This window comes from Pectinophora gossypiella, unplaced genomic scaffold, assembly GCF_024362695.1.
Source record: "Pectinophora gossypiella unplaced genomic scaffold, ilPecGoss1.1 Pgos_32, whole genome shotgun sequence".
Taxonomy (NCBI): Eukaryota; Metazoa; Arthropoda; class Insecta; order Lepidoptera; family Gelechiidae; genus Pectinophora; species Pectinophora gossypiella.
Window position 1 is genome coordinate 130701 of NW_026063242.1, and position 22314 is coordinate 153014.

General features: G+C 38.2%; 1 protein-coding gene across 1 annotated transcript; it reads left to right on the top strand.

Moving 5' to 3' along the window:
- The first annotated feature begins 1043 nt into the window (after nucleotides 1–1043).
- LOC126380943 (uncharacterized) lies at nucleotides 1044–21967 on the top strand. The gene is made up of 3 exons (XM_050030522.1): nucleotides 1044–1319; nucleotides 3215–3397; nucleotides 21721–21967. Exons 1-3 carry the CDS (start codon nucleotides 1205–1207, stop codon nucleotides 21942–21944), a joined length of 522 nt encoding a protein of 173 aa, XP_049886479.1. The 5' UTR covers nucleotides 1044–1204; the 3' UTR covers nucleotides 21945–21967.
- Nucleotides 21968–22314: the final 347 nt, after the last annotated feature.

A 22314-nucleotide genomic window follows, 5' to 3' on the forward strand; every position in this document is an offset into this window, starting at 1 on the left:
AGGCAGCATAATAACGAATGACGCAAGATGTACTTTAGACGTTAAAACCAGAATAGCAATGGCAAAACAAGCTTTCCATAACAAAGGGTGCATATTCAAGGCTAGGATTGCCAAATCTATCAGAAAAAGATGTGTCAAAACCTTCGTATGGAGTATAGCCCTCTATGGATGTGAAACTTGGACACTGACACAGAAGGACAGAGAGAGACTCGAGGCCTTTGAAATGTGGTGTTGGAGGAGGATGGAAAGAATAAGTTGGACAGAAAGGGTTACAAATGAGGAAGTGCTAGTAAGAGTAAGGGAAAAGAGACAAATACTGAGAATTATTGAGGACAGAAGAGGCAAGATGATTGGACACCTAATAAGACACGACGAATTCATTAAAAACATCATAGAAGGAAAGCTAGAAGGAAAGAGAGGAAGGGGAAGACCAAGAAGAGCTTACATGGAACAGATTAAAGAAAAGGTTAACGTCGTGTCTTAATTAAAGTTAAAGTTAATTAAAGTTAAAGTTAACTTAATTAAAGTTTCTTTAAAAGCCAATAATCGATAAATAGGCACTAAAATTATGTTTTATAATTTAAAAGTTATACTCCAACCAAAAGTTAATCAAAGATATTGGCATTTAATGGAGATTTTTATATTTTTAAATTTAGTGGTTACTCTAGCGGATTTACGTCGGAACTACGTCGAGTATGGAGCTTGTTGAGGGGTTGAACGGTCTCGTTTTTATCAACGCCATCTATAATTGTGTGTAAGAAGCTCGCTTAAAGTTGCGCCATCTATCGTTAATTATTGCAACATCGATCTAGCTTTGCCACAGATAATAAAATATTACGTTTTTAAAAGTTTGTGTTTATTTGCAAAATACATTTTTATTGAATTTATTAAATGTTTAGTTGTAATTCCGTTGTAATAATTATGGGAGATACAATATCAAATTTTAAAAATAATATAACCACCTATAGATATCATTAGAAACTAAATTTGAGAACAAAAAAAACGCAACTTTCAAATAACGTAGGTAGGTTATATACCTATGTTTGAAAATGTTTGTTTTCGTTCGTTTGAATTCCGAGTCGAACGCGCCTTCTACGTTTTGTGTATTGTGATTTACAAACTGACCCTGGACTGAAATCGGACTTTGATTTGGCTTCATGAAACCTGCTTTCACGTAGCGACACAGGAACAGTGGTTATAAAAAATGCCTGCAGACAATTGTTCTTATTATAATTGTACAAATTCTTCGGAACAGAAGTCAATGTTCCGTTTTCCGTGGAATGACGTCAACCGCCTAAAAGTATGGCTTGAGAATTGCGGTAAGTAGTTAAATGTTTACTTTTATTTATTTTTAATATTAAACTGCAAAAAGTTATCAAACAAACAATTTGAAAGAATCAATGACAATCAAGACTGGAATAAAATAAAAAGAAATACCTACTTAACATGGTGGTAAAGTTATTGCCACTCCCCCTATTTGCTAGACTATTATTTTGACAATCGGTTTATCATTTGTCACCATTTAGTTTACCATAATTAATGTAATACTTAAAATCAAGCTGAGATCAACAGTTTAGAGCAGTAGAACAGGTTTTTCTGTCTGAAGAACATAATATAATTAGGTATTGTGCTCAATGTCAATTTGGAATTATTAAATTAACTTTTGTACAATTGGGTAATTTAGCATGGCATATAGATATACTAATCAAACTTGAAAGTCTTAATTAGTGATTTTTAACATATTCTTACTGGGAACTACTAAAGCACTGGAATAGTCAAAAACTTGTAAAGTACCTACTATATGCCAATACTGTATGCGATGCATTTATATTTCCAAGTGAACTGTGGAATAAAAGGGACAAAAGTTAAAAAAAGTCAATCAAGTTCATAATTATTTTTGAATTTTGGACTGTTTTATTGAACAGTTTATAGACCAGGGCAGTTAAAATACCCACATTGAAGCAATTCATCTATGTAAGCAATATTGCAGTTTCACATTTGTGCATATAAAAGTAAGTGTGCGATGCAAACAAATTGTCAAATAGCAATATTGCTTTCTTAGATGAATTGCTTTGATGTAGCCATTTTGACATCTACTTAGATATCTACTTACACATTTACTTTTAATTTAAGTTGAAAATAAATAAAAATAAAACATTAATTTATTTCTTCTTATACAGTCTTAATAGGTACCTAAGATAAATTACTATCTACCAAACCTACAGTTTTATACCAATTTCACACATCGGGACTGTGTACAGAAGCCAGGAACCCAAATGAGGTATACCTAGTATCTTGGTCTCGCTCACGCCTGACCACCTTTCAGCAGGTACCAATCTATACATACATTATGTATAGGTAGGTACCTACAAGAACTTAATAAGACATGTCAAAAGTTGCTGTTTTAGTGGATTCTGCCTCTGTGTATTATTGATTAGAACATTAGGCTTATGATCTGGAGGTCCGGATACTGTTCCTGATATTATCAAAATTACTTTGTGAGATTATTCATCACAAATCAAATATTTTTAATGATTACAAACAGTTAGAACATACAAAAATTTATGCAACATACCTACTACAGTACAAACGGGAGGCCTGTTTAAGCAATTTCTTCCAAAGTTGCTCGGTCGGTAGGTATAGGTTGGACTTGACCATCGGTAAATGAGTCAGTGCTCAGCTGTCTTATGTTTATATTCAAATTGTTCAACGGACATCACGGGTGGTTATTTCGTAATAATAGTTCTTACTCACTGTTTAAGTCCTTATTTGTTAAGTAATTGTCATCCAATATTCACAGCAAAGCTTGTTGTAAGTATTTATAATAATATTTATGCTGAAACCTATTCACTATTCACTTTGTTGTTATAAACATTTGTTGCACTATATCACCGTAAGTATTGATCCTTTTTTGATCACTCCAATACTGGTACTTTAAATCAAGTTGTTCCACATATAACTATCAAAATTATGACTGGATATTGCTTTCTTTGATTATTAAAAATTTAAATAACATGGACTAGATCTTTACGTGGCGACTGCAGCGCCCTCTTAGTCTAAGAGTAAGCTTTGCTTCAGAAATTATATAGTTGGTCCGGGCTACCACCAAAACGATTACCTCCTGTTATTTGAGGGTAGAGGGTAGAGACGATCCAGCAGTGGAACATCTATAGGCTATTTATGTTTTATTGAACATTATATTCTTTTCTTGTAGGTAATATGAACATTGCCCACTTGCCTGCAGAAAATTTGCAGTCAAGGTATTTATGCATTGACCATTTCAATATCAAGTATGTACGAAATGAGACTGGTCATAGAAAAAGACTCCAGAGAAGTGCAGTTCCAGAACCATATCAGACTCAAGACCTTCAAAATCGCTCAAGCACTTCCTCACCAGGTAAGCACAATTAATTTGTCAAGTTATTACCTACAATTGGGTAGGTAGGTACTTACCTACCACCGAATTAATACAAATACAATCAAAATTTTTATTGTAGTTTAGGTACCTACCTATTGCTTGAATATCTACATAATATTGGGTTTTAGTATAGTGATAGTGAGTTATTACGTGAATGATACCTACCGACCTTGAGTTTTTTGAAATGTTAGGTACCTAGCTAATTACAACTTACCTACTACTTAGATGTAGACAAGTTAATGTAGGTACCTACCTACCTAGTTAAATGTTTAAAGTAGGGGATAGGTTGTTTGTATGAAGTGTCCGGGCTGTGATGATAGTTAGGTTCGATAGGTGCCTATAGACGTCTCGATTCTGAACCATTTTCAGTAACAAAACTATAATAAAGCCGTATTAACATAAATTGTAGGGTTTAAAATAATTAAAGACGTAAAATATTATGAAAACAGAAATTTACGACTTTATTGTACGGATTGTACCTATACCAAGATACCTACCTACTATCTATAATACCTACTTAATACCCTAATAGGTAAGTTAGGTAGCTATAGGTAGAAAAAGTAGCTTTTCGCTTTCAACTTTACGCAGACGGCGATTGTCGTAGATGCGTAGGTAATGTAACCTACCATAACGTAACCATTTGTTTAAGTCTGAAGAGGTAACAAACATATAGGCAGATTTACCTACATACCTACTACGCATCGCATCGCATCGGACCTATCATTTGCGTTAGCGCGACTCAGCCAGTAGGTAGGTACCTGCCTACCTACAATCGTAATAACACGTGACCTCGCGCAACGCAACAAGCCAGAATGGATCTTATCTTTATAATGACATAAAGTCTATAGTTGCTCGACACACGTAATTGAGACGTAGTTGTTTACAATCTTGTACAAAACAGTGCACCGCGCTTACAGGGCTTATAGGTATATTACAATTTTACGGTGACATATACATATTATAGCGGTTATTAAACTACCCAAACGCGATGCGTCGAGATTACTCGAGATCGCGGGCTCGGGCATCGGGATCGGGCGGTGTTATAATAAATAGTTCATTGGTGGGCGACCCACGATTTCGTCATACATTTTATAGGTAGGTAGGTAGGTTACATTGGTACACACGATGACCTGACGCAACGTGTGTGGCAGATGAATCGAGTTAATGTAGGTAATAAAACCTTATCATTCCACTTACTTAAGTAGGTAGGTACCTACTATGTTTGTGGCTCTTTAACGCAAAACCTTTACCGCAGCGTAGCCAGACGAGATAAAAAACGTAAACAAACGGACCATTACTGAGTTACATTGCGATAACCAGGGATTATCATCTCTGTCCTTATCACTCGTACGCGCAGTTATGGCGTCAGTTAATCAACGATAGCTGTCGTTGTGTTTCGTGGTAGGTACCTACAGGAAAGCAGTCGGTACCGCAGCTGTCAACATTTGGACCGCCATTTTATGAACAAGTTCATTCCTGTTTGGATTGCGTTCGAAGTGATACATATTTTTTCGTCCCCGTATTTACCTACTTAGATTTTTGTTCTTATTATTCCGTTTCTGTTACTTTTATTTTTGATTTTTGCTAGTATTGTGAGTAGTTGTTGATTTAAACACAGTATTGACAACATGATTGATAATACGATAGATAGTTTTATCATAAACACAGCTGACTCGGACTCTTCCGACGAATCATCTTTGTCTAGTACAGACGACAGCGATTAAAATTCGAACTCTATGATAATTTATTCAAATATAAATGTTTTGAACCTCTGAAACTTTGTTTACATTCTATATCTCGTCTGGTTGCCTTTAACACGTCAGTAATCTAATCATTATTTTTATTTTAAGTTATATCTGTCATTATTATTTTTTTATTCTATCTGTCATTATAATAACATTATAAAACAAAGCTCCCACGCCATTCGCTCGTCTGTTTGTTGGCGGCTAACTCAAAAGAAAAAAAAAAAAATAATGACAGATATAACTTAAAATAAAATTAGATGTGTTTACAGGAATTAGCACCAATGTCATGACTTAAGAAGTGTTATATATTTTTTTCTTTGAGCTTCTATATTTGCAACTTTTTACCACGCACTTCGCATGTTGCCAGTTCGGCGCCTAATCGCGCACCGCGGAGAAATACTGTTGTAGGTGCTGACACAGCGCTAGCGCACAGCTAGCGGAGGCAGCCCCTCGCCTCACTTTACATTTAGTCTCTACGGTCCGGGCAACGGGGCAACACGCCTCAGAATTGGCTTTTCTAATATTTTATGTAGAACGCGCGCTTTACTGTGTTGATAAAGTGTAATGTAAATTTACTATGTTTTTCTGGAAAATAGACAGTGATCCCTATTAAGTGATTTTATTCATGAGCCCCAATAACACACCAAGGTCGATAACGTAGAGACTCCCTTAGGGAAACCCCACCCCCTAAGGCACACAAGTTAACACTAAAGTGGTGACCCCGCCCGTTGCTCGGACATTCACGCGTGCGTTACGGAGGATCAGTGTGTCAAAAAGTGTGGCATTCCTGCATCATGGCGCAGCCGCCACCACCGCCACGCCAGGAGGAAGATCAGCAGCGACGTCAGTTGCGGCAAGAAGTCAGCCATGACCTGGCTGCTATCAGCCTTGTGTCGAGGATCCCAGCGTTTTGGCGCGATATGCCGCGCATGTGGTTTGCCCGTTTTGAAGCCGTCATAGGGTCTCAGCATCAAAGCGAAGCAGTTAAGTTTGACCTTGTGCTATCAAAGCTAGACAAAGAGGAGTTAAGCCAGATTTCCGACTTGATTGACGACCCACCAGAACAGCAACGTTATACAGTGCTCAAGAATCGTCTGATGAAGATATTTCAAGAGAGTGCAGAGGCTCAGTTCCACAAGCTCGTCAAGGAGATGGACTTAGGTAGTCAGCGTCCATCACAGTTGCTTGCCAAGATGCGTGAACTAGCGAAGAACTCAGGTACAGCAGGTGACACTCTTAAGAACCTGTGGATGACTCGACTACCGGGTTGGGTACGTGCTATATTAGCAAGCTCAAGCGCGGACACGAAGCTTGATGACCTCGCGAGCATGGCAGACAAGATTATGGACAATCTACGGAGTGGTGACATAGCAGCAGTGGACACACCGACGGCATCTACATCAGCCGTCAAATTGGAGCTGTTATCGCAAGTAAGAGACCTGTCAATGGAGCTCAAGGCCTTACGATGTGAGGTGAACAGCATCAGAGGACGCGGCCGACCATTACAGCGCGGAAACGGCCGCTGGGGTCGCAGCAGATCCCGCTCGCAGTCCAGGCCAAGACGTACACCACAGAGCCCTGACTGGTTATGTAAGCATCACTACCGATACCGCGGAGCAGCGTGGAAGTGTGAGGCGCCCTGTAACTGGGTAAACAAGCCTACTGTGCAGAGAGACAATACGAACAGTCCGGGAAACTAACGTCGGTACAGTCTGGTGCGGTGGCGGAGTGTACGAGTTACAATGAAAATCATCGCTTGTGTGTAACAGACTCAAAGTCGGGAATGAACTTTCTTATAGATACCGGTGCTAATGTATCCGTTGTCCCCATGTCTAAAGTGAACCCTAATAAATATGATACAAACTGTTCATATAAACTTTTCGCTGCGAACGGTACGGAAATAAAAACATACGGTATAGTAACGCTAGAACTTAACTTAGGCTTAAGGCGAAGTTTCACATGGCCGTTTATTATTTGTAATGTAAACAAACCTATTATTGGAGCTGATTTCTTAAACAAACATCAATTGTTAGTCGATTTGTACAATAAAAAATTGGTAGATGGAGTAACCGAATTATGTGCGATAGGTATCATCGTAAGTCATGATGAACCAGTAATCAAAAGTATTCAGGATGATAACCCTTATCGTGATTTATTGGAACAATTTACAGAGATAACCCGTCCCGTGTCATTCAAGGAGAAAACACCGTCACATGCAGTGAAGCACCACATCGAAACGACCGGCCCACCCGTCCACGCGCGGCCGAGACCCCTGCCGCCAGACAAGTTTCTTAAGGTAAGGGAAGAATTCCGTTTTATGCAGGAAGCCGGCATTTGCAGACCATCAAGAAGTCAATGGGCTTCACCATTACATGTTGTACCAAAAAAGGACGGTAAGTTACGACCATGCGGAGACTATCGTCGCCTTAACGCCGTAACGAAACCCGATCGCTACCCAGTTCCGAGACTTCACGACTTTACCTATGGATTGTCAGGTAAAAAAGTGTTTAGTAGAATTGATATTAACCGTGCTTATCATTACATTGAGGTAGCGGAGAAAGACATAGAGAAGACAGCAATCATAACACCGTTTGGATTGTTCGAGTTCCCGCGAATGACCTTCGGGTTACGAAACGCAGCACAAACTTTCCAAAGGTTTATGGACAACACTGTACTTTATGGCATCGAAAGTATTGGGTCATCTGATAAAGGAACATCCACACTATTTTGTTACATCGATGATGTCATCATTGCATCAGAAAATGACGAGGTACATAGAGAACATGTTAAGATGATTTTTGAACAGTTAAACAAAATTGGAATGACAATTAATTTGAGTAAATGCATATTTGGGCAAGAACAAGTAGATTTTTTGGGGTATAACGTTACGTCAGAAGGAATTTCACCCCTTCCGGATAAGGTACAGGCAATATCAGATTTTCCAAAACCTGGAACGATTGAACAGTTAAGACGATTTTTAGGGATGGTTAACTTTTATAGATCGCATTTGCCGCATGCAGCACAAGATCATGCTCATCTTAACAAGTTCTTACATAACTCTAGGAAAAAGGATCAGACTAAGATTGAATGGGACACTGAGGCAGTAGCTGCATTTGAGAAGTGTAAGGAAAGCCTAAAAAGCGCCGCTACACTATCACATCCAGCAACAGAAGTTCCATTAGCGTTGATGACAGACGCATCAAACACGTGCGTAGGTTCAGTCTTACAGCAGAGAGTCAACAATGTATGGCAACCGTTGGGTTATTTCAGTAAAGGTCTATCAGAGACGCAACGTAAATATAGTACGTACGACCGAGAGCTACTTGCCATATACATGTCAATAATGCATTTCAGGAACCTTATTGAAGGACGCGAACTTACGGTATTCACAGATCATAAGCCGTTAACTTATGCATTAACAAAGGTGAGTTCAGAAAAGGAAACCCATAGGCGTATACGACAATTGTTATATATCAGTGAGTATACCAGTAACATTCAACATGTGAGCGGAAGCGAAAACATAGTAGCTGACGCGCTATCACGTGTTGAGACGATAACATGCCCCACGAATGTAGACTTCGACGAACTCGCAACAGCGCAGGAAAACGACGATCTAATTTCGCAGACTCAGGGCGGATACAGTGTGGGGAGCGTGCAGTTGAAACGACTCAGCTTGCCAGGCGCGAACAAAGGTATTTATTGTGACGTATCAACAGGTAATATTCGACCTTATATTCCAGAGAAGTTCAGGAAACAAGTTTTCGAGTCAGTTCATCAAATTAGTCACCCAGGCATCAGAACATCAATGAAGATGGTTGCTTCTAGGTTCTTTTGGCCGAGTATTAATAAGGATGTACGTACATGGGCGAAAACTTGTGTAAATTGTCAAAAGAGTAAGGTAAATCGTCATACAGTATCGAGTTTAGGTCAGTTTTTGCCCAGCGAAAGATTTCAGCATATACACATAGATATTGTTGGTCCGTTACCCACCACGCAACGAGGTCACAGGTATTTGGTTACAATAATAGACAGATTTACGCATTGGCCAGAGGCAGTACCTACCAGTGACATCACAGCAGATACAGTAGCCAGAGCATTATACGACAACTGGATTAGTAGATTCGGTTGCCCTTCCCAGCTGACTAGTGATCAAGGTAGGAAGTTTGAAAGCGAACTCTTTAGCAGCCTACTTCGATTACTAGGAGTACAGCGGATCAGGACAACACCCTACCATCCACAGAGTAATGGTAAGATAGAGAGATGGCATCGATCTCTAAAGGCAGCACTTACTAGCCGGTTAATTGATAACACGTCATGGGATGAAGAATTACCCACCGTACTGCTTGGACTACGCGCCGCCAGCCGGTGTGACACAGGCCTTAGTGCAGCCGAGTTAGTAACAGGTCAGTCATTACGCTTACCCGGAGATTTTTATAACGACACATGTCTCAGTTCTGTTGATCAATATACTTTTGTAGAGAAGTTACGCAACATAGTGCACAGTGTGCGACCCAAGCCTCGAGTTGATAGCGATCCTCGTAAGTTATTTATACATAAAGATCTCAAGACTTGCAAAAGTGTATTTATCCGGAATGACGCAGTGAAGAAACCTTTGACCCCTACTTACGATGGCCCATACAGCGTCATAAGTAGGACAGATAAAGTTTTTAAAGTTCAGTTAGACAACAGACAGGTAAATATAGCTATAGATAGGTTAAAACCTGCATATTTATTAGAGTCAGAAACATGTGTTGAGAAATCAGGTCCAATATCAGGCAGTACAAACGTAGATTTAAATTCAGAATTAAGTAGAGAGAATAACGATAAGTTAATCACTTATACCACCCGGTGTGGCAGAACCAGTAGGCCACCGGTGCGTTTTCTTATATAATATAGAGTAATCATTAAATGTATGTCATATGAAATTTCTTGTAAATGTAACCTCAAAGTTTCAATCATTTTACGTAGAACTCTCAAGAGTATACTTTGTTTAAATATTGTGATAGATGCCTATCATAGTGACTATGGGCAAACAACAATCTAAGAACGCTGAAGTTGTTATTGCTCAGCAAGGATCAGATAACTCGGCCACTGCCGCTATTGAGAGAAAGTTAGAACTTTTTAGTTTACTTGCTATAGCGATGATAGTGATAATCATGTGTATATGTATCTACGTGAGGTGTAGAAGATGTGGCCGAAGTGTGAAGGAAAGAGTAATGAAGGATATCATCTCGATGGCAGAGCAGGGACGCGCAGCCGGGGCAGTAGCCCAAACAGCAGGCCCGCCGGCCGCGAAACCTCCCAATTCCTCTGCATCTTCTACATTTTATTGATAACGGTATTGTTTAATTATTGCGTATTGTGTTAAATTTTTAAGTAGAGTCAGTAAGTATAATAGGCTTACACATAACATTTTTGTATTTCCATTTTCGTAATTCTGTGTAATTTTAAATTAGATAACGTAACTTATATGTACTGTCTACCCCGTAAGAGATGGCAACTACTTGTTCATAACAACATGTAACAATCAGTCCTTATTTTTGTTTTGCATAGCATTGTATTCAATTCAGTGAATGTAATTTTACACCCGTGCCCGTTGCCACTGTGTGTTCGAGTCATGTGTCAGCAAATGCATACTTTGTTTATAAAGTCAATAGCGTTATTTTGTACTGTAACAAATTAAAGTAAGGGTTACCCTATGATTGTAAATTTTAGGACATTCTTTATTTTTTTTTCTTTTCAAATTTATTTAATTTTTTATAAAAGGGGGGGAGTATTGTAGGTGCTGACACAGCGCTAGCGCACAGCTAGCGGAGGCAGCCCCTCGCCTCACTTTACATTTAGTCTCTACGGTCCGGGCAACGGGGCAACACGCCTCAGAATTGGCTTTTCTAATATTTTATGTAGAACGCGCGCTTTACTGTGTTGATAAAGTGTAATGTAAATTTACTATGTTTTTCTGGAAAATAGACAGTGATCCCTATTAAGTGATTTTATTCATGAGCCCCAATAACACACCAAGGTCGATAACGTAGAGACTCCCTTAGGGAAACCCCACCCCCTAAGGCACACAAGTTAACACTAAACTGTCACTCACGTCGCTATATTAACAGTAACTTTGCGTCCCACTTTTTGAGCGATGATGTTCAATCTATGTCCGAAAAAAATCAAGACTAGTGGGAGCTTGGGTTCAATGTAGTGTCTGATTGGTTGAACCAAAACCTGCTCACCTTAAATGTAGCATATGATTTTTACTTTGCGTACTAAACATCTTCCGGCAATATTTACCATCGCTGCACACTCCACTCAAATCCCTCATACTTCACCTTGTAATTGTCCTAAAATAGAAAGAACTAATAGCATTAAATACCTCGGAGTCCTTATAGATAGCAACCTCACTTTTAACTCACACATTAGCCTCATATCAAATAGAGTCCGTAAATTAATATTTGTATTTAAACATTTAAGACATGTAGCAGACCCTCCAACTTTAAAAATGATTTATATAGCACTTTGTCAATCAATACTTATTTATTGCATCACTACATGGGGCGGTGCACCAAAAACCATTTTCAAATCTGTAGAACGTGCACAAAGGGCACTGTTAAAAGTAGCTACATTCAAACCTGTGCTATTTTCCACCTCTCTACTCTATGAGGTATGTGACGTACTTACCGTCCGACAACTGTTCATTCTTCATACTATACTTATGCAACACTCCCAGACTCCCGTTGACATCGACGTTACATATACAAGGCGTAACCACTTAGTCGCAAAATCTTCCTTCTTCAATACCAGTTGTAGCCATAGATTCTTCTGCTTTTTGGGTCCCTTTCTGTACAACACGCTTCAACGTAATCTTTTCATTCACTCCCAATCAACACTACTTTGCAAAAAGGCTGTTACCAAATGGTTACAAAGACTATCATACGATGACACGGAGAATTTACTTAAACCTGTTGGTTGATTACCTTTAGTAAACATAATAATATACAAGTAGATACACCTCACACAACACACACACACGCACACACACACACACACACGCACACGCACACACACACACACACACACACACACGCACATAGCAAGTTGCATTTTACCTTCATCATCATCAATTTAAGAGCCACGCTCTTGTCGGTGTAGCATTTTCCATTCCAGTCTATCAAAGGCCAATTCCTTGACTTCCCTATAAGACACGACGTTAACCTTTTCTTTAATCTGTTCCATGTAAGCTCTTCTTGGTCTTCCCCTTCCTCTCTTTCCTTCTAGCTTTCCTTCTATGATGTTTTTAATGAATTCGTCGTGTCTTATTAGGTGTCCAATCATCTTGCCTCTTCTGTCCTCAATAATTCTCAGTATTTGTCTCTTTTCCCTTACTCTTACTAGCACTTCCTCATTTGTAACCCTTTCTGTCCAACTTATTCTTTCCATCCTCCTCCAACACCACATTTCAAAGGCCTCGAGTCTCTCTCTGTCCTTCTGTGTCAGTGTCCAAGTTTCACATCCATAGAGGGCTATACTCCATACGAAGGTTTTGACACATCTTTTTCTGATAGATTTGGCAATCCTAGCCTTGAATATGCACCCTTTGTTATGGAAAGCTTGTTTTGCCATTGCTATTCTGGTTTTAACGTCTAAAGTACATCTTGAGTCATTCGTTATTATGCTGCCTAGATACTTAAAGTTCTTTACATTTTCAATCGGGATATTATTTAACTTAATTATTTGGCTGTCTATTTTTGGAGTTTTGGAAATTGTTAGAATTTTGGTTTTACTTATATTAATTTTAAGGTCGTATTTTTCAAAAACTGTGTTCATTGTGTTAAGTAGGGTTTCTAGGTCTTCTTTATTACTGGCCAGTGCCGCAATATCGTCTGCAAATCTGATACTAATTATATTCTGTCCATTTATTGTTATTCCGTTACTGATTTTAGCTATTTCCTTCATGGCACCCTCTATGAAAATGTTAAATATTAGTGGAGATAAGGAACAGCCCTGTCTTACACCTTGCCGTACTCTAGCTTTTCTCTTCACTTCTCCTATTTCTACGACAGTTTCCTGGTGTTTATATAGTTCGTATATTATCCTTCGGTCTCTATAATCCATTCCTACTTCCTTCAACCCCCTCATCATTTTCCTCCAGTTTACCTTGTCAAAAGCCTTTTCAAGGTCTATAAAAGCCACGCTGGTATCCATGCTTAAATCCAATCTCCTGTCAATTATCAGTCTTAAAGCTAATATTGCTTCTCTTGTACCTTTCTTTTCCCTGAACCCATACTGGTCATCTCCCAGACATCCCTCAGCTTTAGGTCTCAGTCGGGTTTTTTTTTTTTTTTTTTTTTTTTTTTTTTATTTGGGATAACAAACAGTTACATATTATAATGTTACAAATTGTAATAGCTTAAAACAAAATTTATCTTAACATGCAACCAACTACATTATCCACAGCTTATGTATACAGTTTACATTTTTAGGATCTCGTTAAGATGCGTGCTGACAACTGTACCCACATTTACGCATAACTATACGCAGTTATGTATAACTATACGTAAATGTAGGCATATGAAAATAGGTACAGTTTCTATTTAAGTATATAATATTGAAATATTGAAATAAATTTCCCAGGTGGATGGCGCCAGTGTTAGTAGACTCAACGTTATTTATGTAATTATAGGTTTTATTCTTGGGTGTGTCGAATTGATAAACTGAAACAAATCACTGTAACAATGCGCCATCCCTACAGTCCGGTTTTTTTCTTTAACCTAACAGAAATCTTAAGTACCTACTGATTATGCGATTGGCCGGTTAAACTGCTGCCGCTCATAGCACCAATTTTATTTAGTACTGAGGTTCTAAATGTAGGCGCAGGCAGTGAGAAAATGTCAATATCCTGGAAATGAACATTATAGGATGTCATGAGCGCGTTGAGCGGCGCGCGCCTACCAGCGTTTGTGCGACTGCTAATAGGCGCGAACACCGGGCGGGTTCGTAATGATCGCTGTCGAGCAGCTCGTGGTACGTTAAAACGCACCATGTTATGAATGTCGATACAATCTAACTTATGATTGCAGATCTTATAGAGCAGCATGGCTCCTAAAAGTAATCGACGGTTTTTTGTAGTGTGAAGTTTATATTTGATAAGCGATTGTACATATGATAAACGACCTATTTTGCATTTGTAAATCATAGATTTTAAAAATTTTCTTTGAACGTTTTCTATTATGTTACTATACTTATCGTAATATGGGTTCCAAATTTGACAGGCGTATTCTAATTGTGATCTAATTAATGTCTTGAACAGATACAGAAAAGTGTGGGGCGATTCAAAGTATTTAGATGATCTCATTACAAAACCATACATACTGAAAGCTTTATTAACGATCTTTTGGATATGAACATCAAAGTGTAGTTTTGAATCCAGATGTATGCCCAGGTCCCGCAGTGAGCGTACGTTCTTCAGTTGAATGTTGTTTAATTTATAGTTAAATTGAATTTCCTTTCTTTTTTTTGTGAATCTAATAAAATTGCATTTTGAAATACTAAGATATAGCTTATTTTCGAGACAGTAATTATCAAGGCGGTCCAGATCGTCTTGTATTAGATGGCAATCGTGAATAGACGTGATTGGTCGGAATATTTTCAAGTCATCTGCATATAACAGAAAATTGGAATGATGAAAACATTGGCCAATATCATTAATGTAAACGACAAACAATAGCGGTCCCAGTATGGATCCCTGCGGGACGCCAGAGGTCACGAGAATCGCTTCGGATTTATGCCCTGAGATGACTATTCTTTGACTTCGCCCCGATATATAAGAAGCAAACCATCGCAGTAAGTTACCTTTGATTCCGTTAAATGCAATCTTATCAAGCAGCATTTTGTGGTCCACCTTATCGAAAGCCTTCTGAAAGTCAGTGTATACCGCGTCGATTTGTATGTTTCTATCCATATTTTTGAAAAGGTTTTCAACAAACAGTAGCAGATTAGTGCAGGTAGATCGGTTTTTAACAAATCCGTGCTGCTCTTTAATAATAATTTTGTGAACAATGGGGTAAATTTGGCGATGGACCAGTCTCTCAAAGAGCTTGGACAAGGCGGGTAAAATTGAAATTGGGCGATAGTTTGCAATATTCTCTTTAGTCCCGCTTTTGTAAATGGGCGTAACATTTGCTTGCTTCCATATGTCCGGGAATACCCCTTCAGACAAGCATTTATTGAAAATAATGAATAGGGGTTTGCAGATATGACTCGCAGTGTTCTTGAGAAACAATGCTGGAACACCATCAGACCCAGGAGCTTTTGTATGATCTATTTTTTTCAGTTCAGACTTTATTTCACTGTCGTGAATGCGCATTTGACTAATGATTATGTCATTATTACTGTGATCTTGTGGTGGACAGTAATTTTCAATGTCTAATGCGGATATCTCGTAAACCGATTTAAAGAACATTGCAAATAAATTACATATTTCTAATGGTGTTCCAGCATTCTTGTTCTCGTATACCATCTTGGTTGGGATACCCGGCTTGTCTCTGAGACCTGAAACGAATTTCCAGAAATATTTTACGTTTGACCTGATATTTGTTTCCAGTGAACGTTTGTATTTTACATACGCATTGTGACACTCGTCTTTAAATCGCTTTCTGTACATGGAAAAAATATGATAGTCACTTTCGTTGCCATAGATTTTCCATTTTATCCAAGCTTTGTTTTTGTTTTTAAATATATGAATTAATGACGGGGAAAACCAGGGTGGGAAATTAGTACCCTTACGCACTGTTGTTGGAACGTGGGATTTGATAATACTATATAGCTGCTCGTAAAATGTTGCAACAGCAGCTTCTGCTGGTAAATCATCTAAGAGTGTATTCCAGTCTATCTTTGCAAATGACTTATTAATATCTTCGTAATTTGCTTTGTGGAAATTGGGCTTTATTATTGTATGTTTTGCTATATAAGAAGTGGTTATTCCAAAAGGTACTGATACTAAGAGAGGAGGGTGTAGAGGGTCAACTTTTGTCAAGGGTACGTTAGACAGTGAAACACTACATTCCACATTAGACATTATTAGATCTAAGATTCTGTTTAAGTTGTTCTCTATATGGTTATATTGTGTAGCATCCAATAGCGCCAAAAAATTGCTTAATTCACATTCTATGTTAGATGTGCCGCCACATGTTAGACCGCGTTTACCTATCGGACTTGGAGTCCATTTTATATGTGGTAAATTAAAATCGCCTATTACAACAAAGTTTGCAAGAGTATTTAGTTTTTCAGAAAGCATATTCAAGTATTCAAGGTAATTGTCAAGTTTTGTATCAGGTGGTATATATGTTACGTTGATAGTATTACGAGTGTTGGATACTGTGATTTCAATGAATAAGAATTCTAAGCAAGCAGCAAGGACCGTGTCTCTGATTGGGTAAAGCCTGACAGGTTTTAGTTCTCGTAGTACAGCTATTAAGACTCCTCCTCCATCAGCTTTATTAGTAGATACCCGGTCTCGATCTTCCCGGAAGACAACATAACGCTTGTCTATGAATTCACTATCTGATATTTCAGGGACAAGCCAGGTCTCCGTCAATATAATTACATCATATGAGAAGGCCAGGATATTCATGTATAAGATATTCAATTTAGTACGTAGCCCCTTACAGTTCTGGTAATATAAACTTAGTTTGTTAGCCATAATCTCGAGTTTCTATACTTGGTATTAAATTTAGAGTGTTAATACTAGTTGGAACCTTTGTAAATAGTGTATATATAGAATTAGATGTTTTAAATATAAAATAGGCGTTGGCAAGATCTTTAATAAGTTTTTTGAGTTTCCTGACATATTGTGACATACGGGTGTTCATTTCCAGGTCCTTAACAGTTGCATCTACGATATAAGAGAATATGTATAAGTGATAGCAAAGGTAAACGATATCAATTGGAAGCGTCGCGATTTTTGATTTTTTGAAGATCATTATGGGTTCTAATTGCGAAAATAGGTGAAGTATCTGATTCCCGTATGAGTATAGTAGCGTGTTTGACCCACACGTATTTAAAATTATGACGAGTAGCAGCCTCCCTGGCCTCGCGAAAAAGAATCTTGTTCTGCAGGGTAAGGTGTTCATTCATGTATATCACTTGTGCCGTACCAGAGATGTTGATTTGGTCTGATTTTAGTCCTTTGTTTTTTCGATAAGCGCTTAAATAGTTGTCGCGCAAGTTTCTTGAAGCAAATTTGGCGATTATATTCTTCGGATTATTTTGCCCTTGTTTGGCGTGTGGAACACGATGTATGGACGTAACATCATTCAAAGACAGAGGCACATGAATCTGTTTGCCAATGTCTATTATTATGTTCATAAGGTTTTCGCCCTTTCTTTCCGGTACGTTGTTGATTTCAATGTTGTACTGGCGTGCGTGTTGCTCTAAAGAGTTTATTTTAGCTTCTAAATTAGTAATCTTTTTTTGCGGATCATGCGAGTTCTTCATAGCAGTCTCTAATTTGGAAACGCGGCATAAGATGTCTTCTTGTTGATCAGCGTGGAACTGCACCGCTGTTTCCAAGGTTGACAAGCTCTTTTTAACTTCAGTATTTTCGCGACTCAACTTATTTATGTCTTGTTTCAATGATTGTTGGTTAGTGCTTAGGGAACTTATTTCTGATTTAATGTCTTCAATGGATTTGGTTAGACTATCTGTGGCCGTTTTTATATCGGTTATAATTTCAAATTTTTTGTCAAAATCTGATTTCCACTCGTGTAATGTAGCTTTCAGCTCTTTTGCAAGACCACAAAAGGTCTCTGTGAGGTCATCGTCGGGTTGTTTGCGTTTCCTGTGCGTGGTGTTAAGGTCGGACCCAGATGCAAGATCAGGATTACTAGAGTAGTCTTTGTTTATGTTCGATGAATGAAACATGGTAAAAGCTTTTTTTGAGCAGTATTTGTCCAATACGCTGAGTTGCGTAGGTGAGTTAAGTAAATAATAATTATTAAAAGTATACGTATCGTGGTAGCGGTCGATGTATTAAAAGCGATAGTGTGACGAATCGTTAATCTATCGCTGCGAAGGTGGTATAGGGCTAATCGTACACCTTGTATGTGAGTCACTATTTCGCCGCAGGCTGCAGATTCTAGTTGGCGCGTTCGAACAACGCTGGTCGCAGAATATCAGACACCGAGTTCGAGTCCCGCATCCGCACTTTCTTTTCACAGTATATTTTTCTTGTTTGCACTTTGTATAGTTTCTATGCACTGATGCTAATGACGACAGCCGAGAGGGATGCCGCTATACAATTTTCAATATGGCGCGTGCGTTAAATGGCGAGTATTCAAAGCTAGTAAGAGAGCGACCGATGTTCACAAAAGCCGAGACAAAAAGTTATTTAAATTTAAGGAAATAATATTTTCACTCCAAGTTGACCAGCGACACACACGTCTGCTCTCAACGAGATAATCTAAAATTTTTGAAGCCTGTGATATTATGCTCAGTGTCCGGTGTTCTTCGCATTTCAAAGTATTTGGTTTTTTTGGTAATGCCAAAGTTTTACTAACTTGAAAGTCTGTTGGTATTTTGCCAGTTGTATACATTAGATTGATTAATTCGTAAATTTCGTTCAAAACTAAGGGGTTTGCAGATTTTAGCAATTCTATAAACAACTTGTCGTCTCCGGCCGCTTTTTTATTTTTTAAACTGTTTAAAGCTTTATCAAATTCCTCTCTCAAGATGTCCGGGCCACGATCATCCTCTTCCACCTCTTGTTCATCCTCTATATCGTCCTCGGTTAGTCCATCTCCCTGATATAATCCTTCTATGTATCTCTTCCATCTGTTAGCTATATCCTCATTATCAATCAAAATCTTTCCATCTTCATCTAGTATTGCTGTACTTCTTGTCTTTTTCTTCCTATTTAAACTTTTTATTATGTTATATGCTAGATCCATTTTACCTGCTTTCATATAATGCTCAACGAGATCACAATCCTTTTCTAAGTCTTTTTCTTTACGGTTCCTACATTGTGTTGTTATTCTGTTAGTAAGTTTTCTATATTCAACAATACTGGCGTCATCCGACTTATTTCTTAACGTTCTCCTTTTTATCATAATATCAATAATATCTTGGCTTAGCCATTTCTTCCTTGGGACTAACTTTTCGCTTTCTAAGCATTCTTCTGCGGTACTTTTAATTATATCTCTAACCTTATTATACTTCTCTTCTATACTATTTACCTCTAAATCACGATTTTTCTTATATTCTAAATATTTATCTTTCAATTTATTACTATATTGCACTTGATATTTGGTATACTTTAATTTATTGAGATCAATATTCTTATATTTGTGTGTCCTTTTGGTCCTTTTTAATCCTAAATTAAACTTGCTCAGGAGAAGATTGTGATCCGTATTTAGATCAGCTCCTGGGTAGGCTTTGCATGAAGTGACTAGGTTCCTATTTTCCATTCTAACTATTATGTAGTCTAATTGGTATCGTCCAATGTCTCCCGGCATTTTCCAGGTATAGAGCCTTCTTTTTGGCAGCTGAAATTGCGTATTGCAAATAGTCATGTTATTTTCTTTGCAGAACTGTACCAATCTATCTCCTCTGTCATTTCTTTTTCCTAGGCCAAACCTACCCACAATATTTTCATCCTTCCCTTCCCCCACTACAGCATTAAAATCGCCTATTATAATTAAATTATCATTTTTCTTTACAGCATCTATTATTGAGTCGAGCTGTTCATACATAATTTCAACTTCTTCGTCATATTTACGATCTCCTGTTGGCATGTACACTTGAATTATAACAAGATCTTTAGGTTCTGCTTTGATTTTAATCGCTGTAATTCTATCACTGTGATGAATAGTATTTTCCACTTTATTTCCCCATTTTTTGTTCAAGATTATTGCTGTTCCATTACTTCCCTGTTTTATATCACCTGTGTAAATTATTCTAAAGTTATCACTCCAGTAGTCACCGCTGCCTTCCCACCTCATTTCACTAAGTCCCAAAATATCTATTCTCATTCTTTCCATTTCCAACTTCACTTCCTCCATCTTTCCATCTTCTAACATTGTTCGCACATTCCATGTGCCAATAGAGCAAGGGTTTCGCATGCTGACGACCGAGGTAGCCTTGCTATTACTACCCCTGCCGGACTCAGACCGCCACGGGATGTGACATCGTGGAAGCCCGTTGTCAAGAACGTTCCTTTTCAGTAAAATACTCTCCATGCTACTTTTTTAGGGAAAAATAGGGCAGTGGTTTCCCTCTTGCCTTCCACCCCGCAGTACTCTGTATGACGCGAGTGGGATGGTGCCCAGAGTAGTCTATTACAAAGCCATACTAGGACTCCTGTCCTCTGCCTCTGAATAGTACTGACAGTTACTGCTGCCCTCTGTCAGGTTCCAGGTTACAGTCCCTGTGACATGCCCCTTCCGTCCTGCATTGCCGTACCGATGGCTCCCATCTCCGCCTCTGCAGCCGTTGAGTTCTTCACCCGTATCCCTGGGCAAGGGTTCTACGTTATACCCCGTAGGTCTGGGTCCCTATTCGAACTCAGCCACCATCTCACTCCGGCCTACTAAAGTAAGAGGCGCCCACCCCCGCGGCAAGGACGCGCCGAACAGGAATTGCCCCAGTGGAGGGCAGAGAAGATGACTCTGTCCCCCCTGGGGCCGGGTTAATGGTCTTGTATGGAACCAAGACCAAGGGCCTAGGCATTTTACCTTAACTATTAATTATTATTTTCTCTTTTTATTGATAACTTGATATCATTCAAATTTTAAATATTATAACAATATTCATTGTCAGCACCCTCACTTTTGGCTTTTGCATACAACTTTTGGATGGTAGCTGGTATCCTTAGCTCAGTTTTAAAACTTTTAGGGATAACAGCCGACTCATAGCAATTATGTCACAGCCTGTAACTACATATTTATAAATGTAAACAAATATTGTCATATATTTAAGGCTTTAATGGTACGAAATAAAGATATTATTATTATTACGTGGCGTCCACTCCAGTCACCATTACACGAATGTTTCTTTCAGTGGTGACGTCACTTTGGCGCCCCTTAGCCCCTCTAAATGTAAAACCCGTTTGTTCCTTTACTGAGTGGGTTATTACAGTTTCTTACATGCGTGATTGTAATTAAGTAGTTAGTACCTAGGTATCAGAAAACATTACAATTAACTAGCTTTCATCGAAAAAGCTGCCTCATGGTTTTGAGATATAACAAAACAATGTATTGTGGAATTTTATAAGTACCTACCTATGTCTATCTTTTAGGAATCACTTATCATACACATTTTATTTAATATTTATAAAATGGCTACGTTAATACGTTAGTTACCTACCTACTTTAATGAATGTTATAATTGCCCTTTTCTTCCTTTATGTTAGGTATGTTACCTCCAACAACTTTGCTTTACATTCACCTTTTGGGGCCTTTGGCGACTCAATCATAACCCTGACACTAGGGTTGATTAGGCTGGTATTCCACCCACGACAAGAAAATAAGATTCACGACATTATTTAATACATACTATTTTTCTTTTTAGGTTCATCAGGTACTTTTAAAGTACTGACACCGAAAAAGGTGTACAAAAATAAACGGCTTCGCGACTGCGAACTTGAAGAGCTCGTGGAGCCGCCAGCAGTAGCATACCAGTGTAACACGCCGAAGAGAAGACGGTTGTCAATTACTGAAGACACGCCAAAATGCAAAGTATTAAAAAAGAAATTAGTATTGTATCTAACAAAAACAAAATGTAATACCTTTTGAATTAAAGAAGTAGTTTAATTGAATATTTATTGTATTTTCATTCTAGTCATTAAAAAAATCCAACTGCATTAAAGGAGAATGGGCGAATCTGGTCCAAGAACCTCCACTGATGAGACTTATATGTAATGAAAGCTTATGCTTTCTCTATGAATCTGGCAAAGTTCTATCAGATTCTGTCCCGGGGTTCTTTTTTTACGGCCATGTTTGTCCTGGCTAAAAATGTGATAAACAAAATTAAAAATTTTGGAAAAACCCACGACGGTAAAAATATCATCGAAAAAGAATAAAATAACTCAAAACCCCCGACTTAACCCAATTATTATGTAACGAAATATTATATTAGACTTAAAAATACTTTCTAAAAAAGAGT

What these genes read in the sequence shown, in the direction of transcription:
- LOC126380943 (XM_050030522.1), top strand. Translation starts at nt 1,205, where the DNA reads ATGCCTGCAGACAATTGTTCTTATTATAATTGTACAAATTCTTCGGAA. An exon ending in AGTATGGCTTGAGAATTGCG is followed by an intron (nt 1,320 to 3,214) that starts GTAAGTAGTTAA and finishes CTTTTCTTGTAG; the next exon opens with GTAATATGAACATTGCCCAC. An exon ending in CTCAAGCACTTCCTCACCAG is followed by an intron (nt 3,398 to 21,720) that starts GTAAGCACAATT and finishes TTTTCTTTTTAG; the next exon opens with GTTCATCAGGTACTTTTAAA.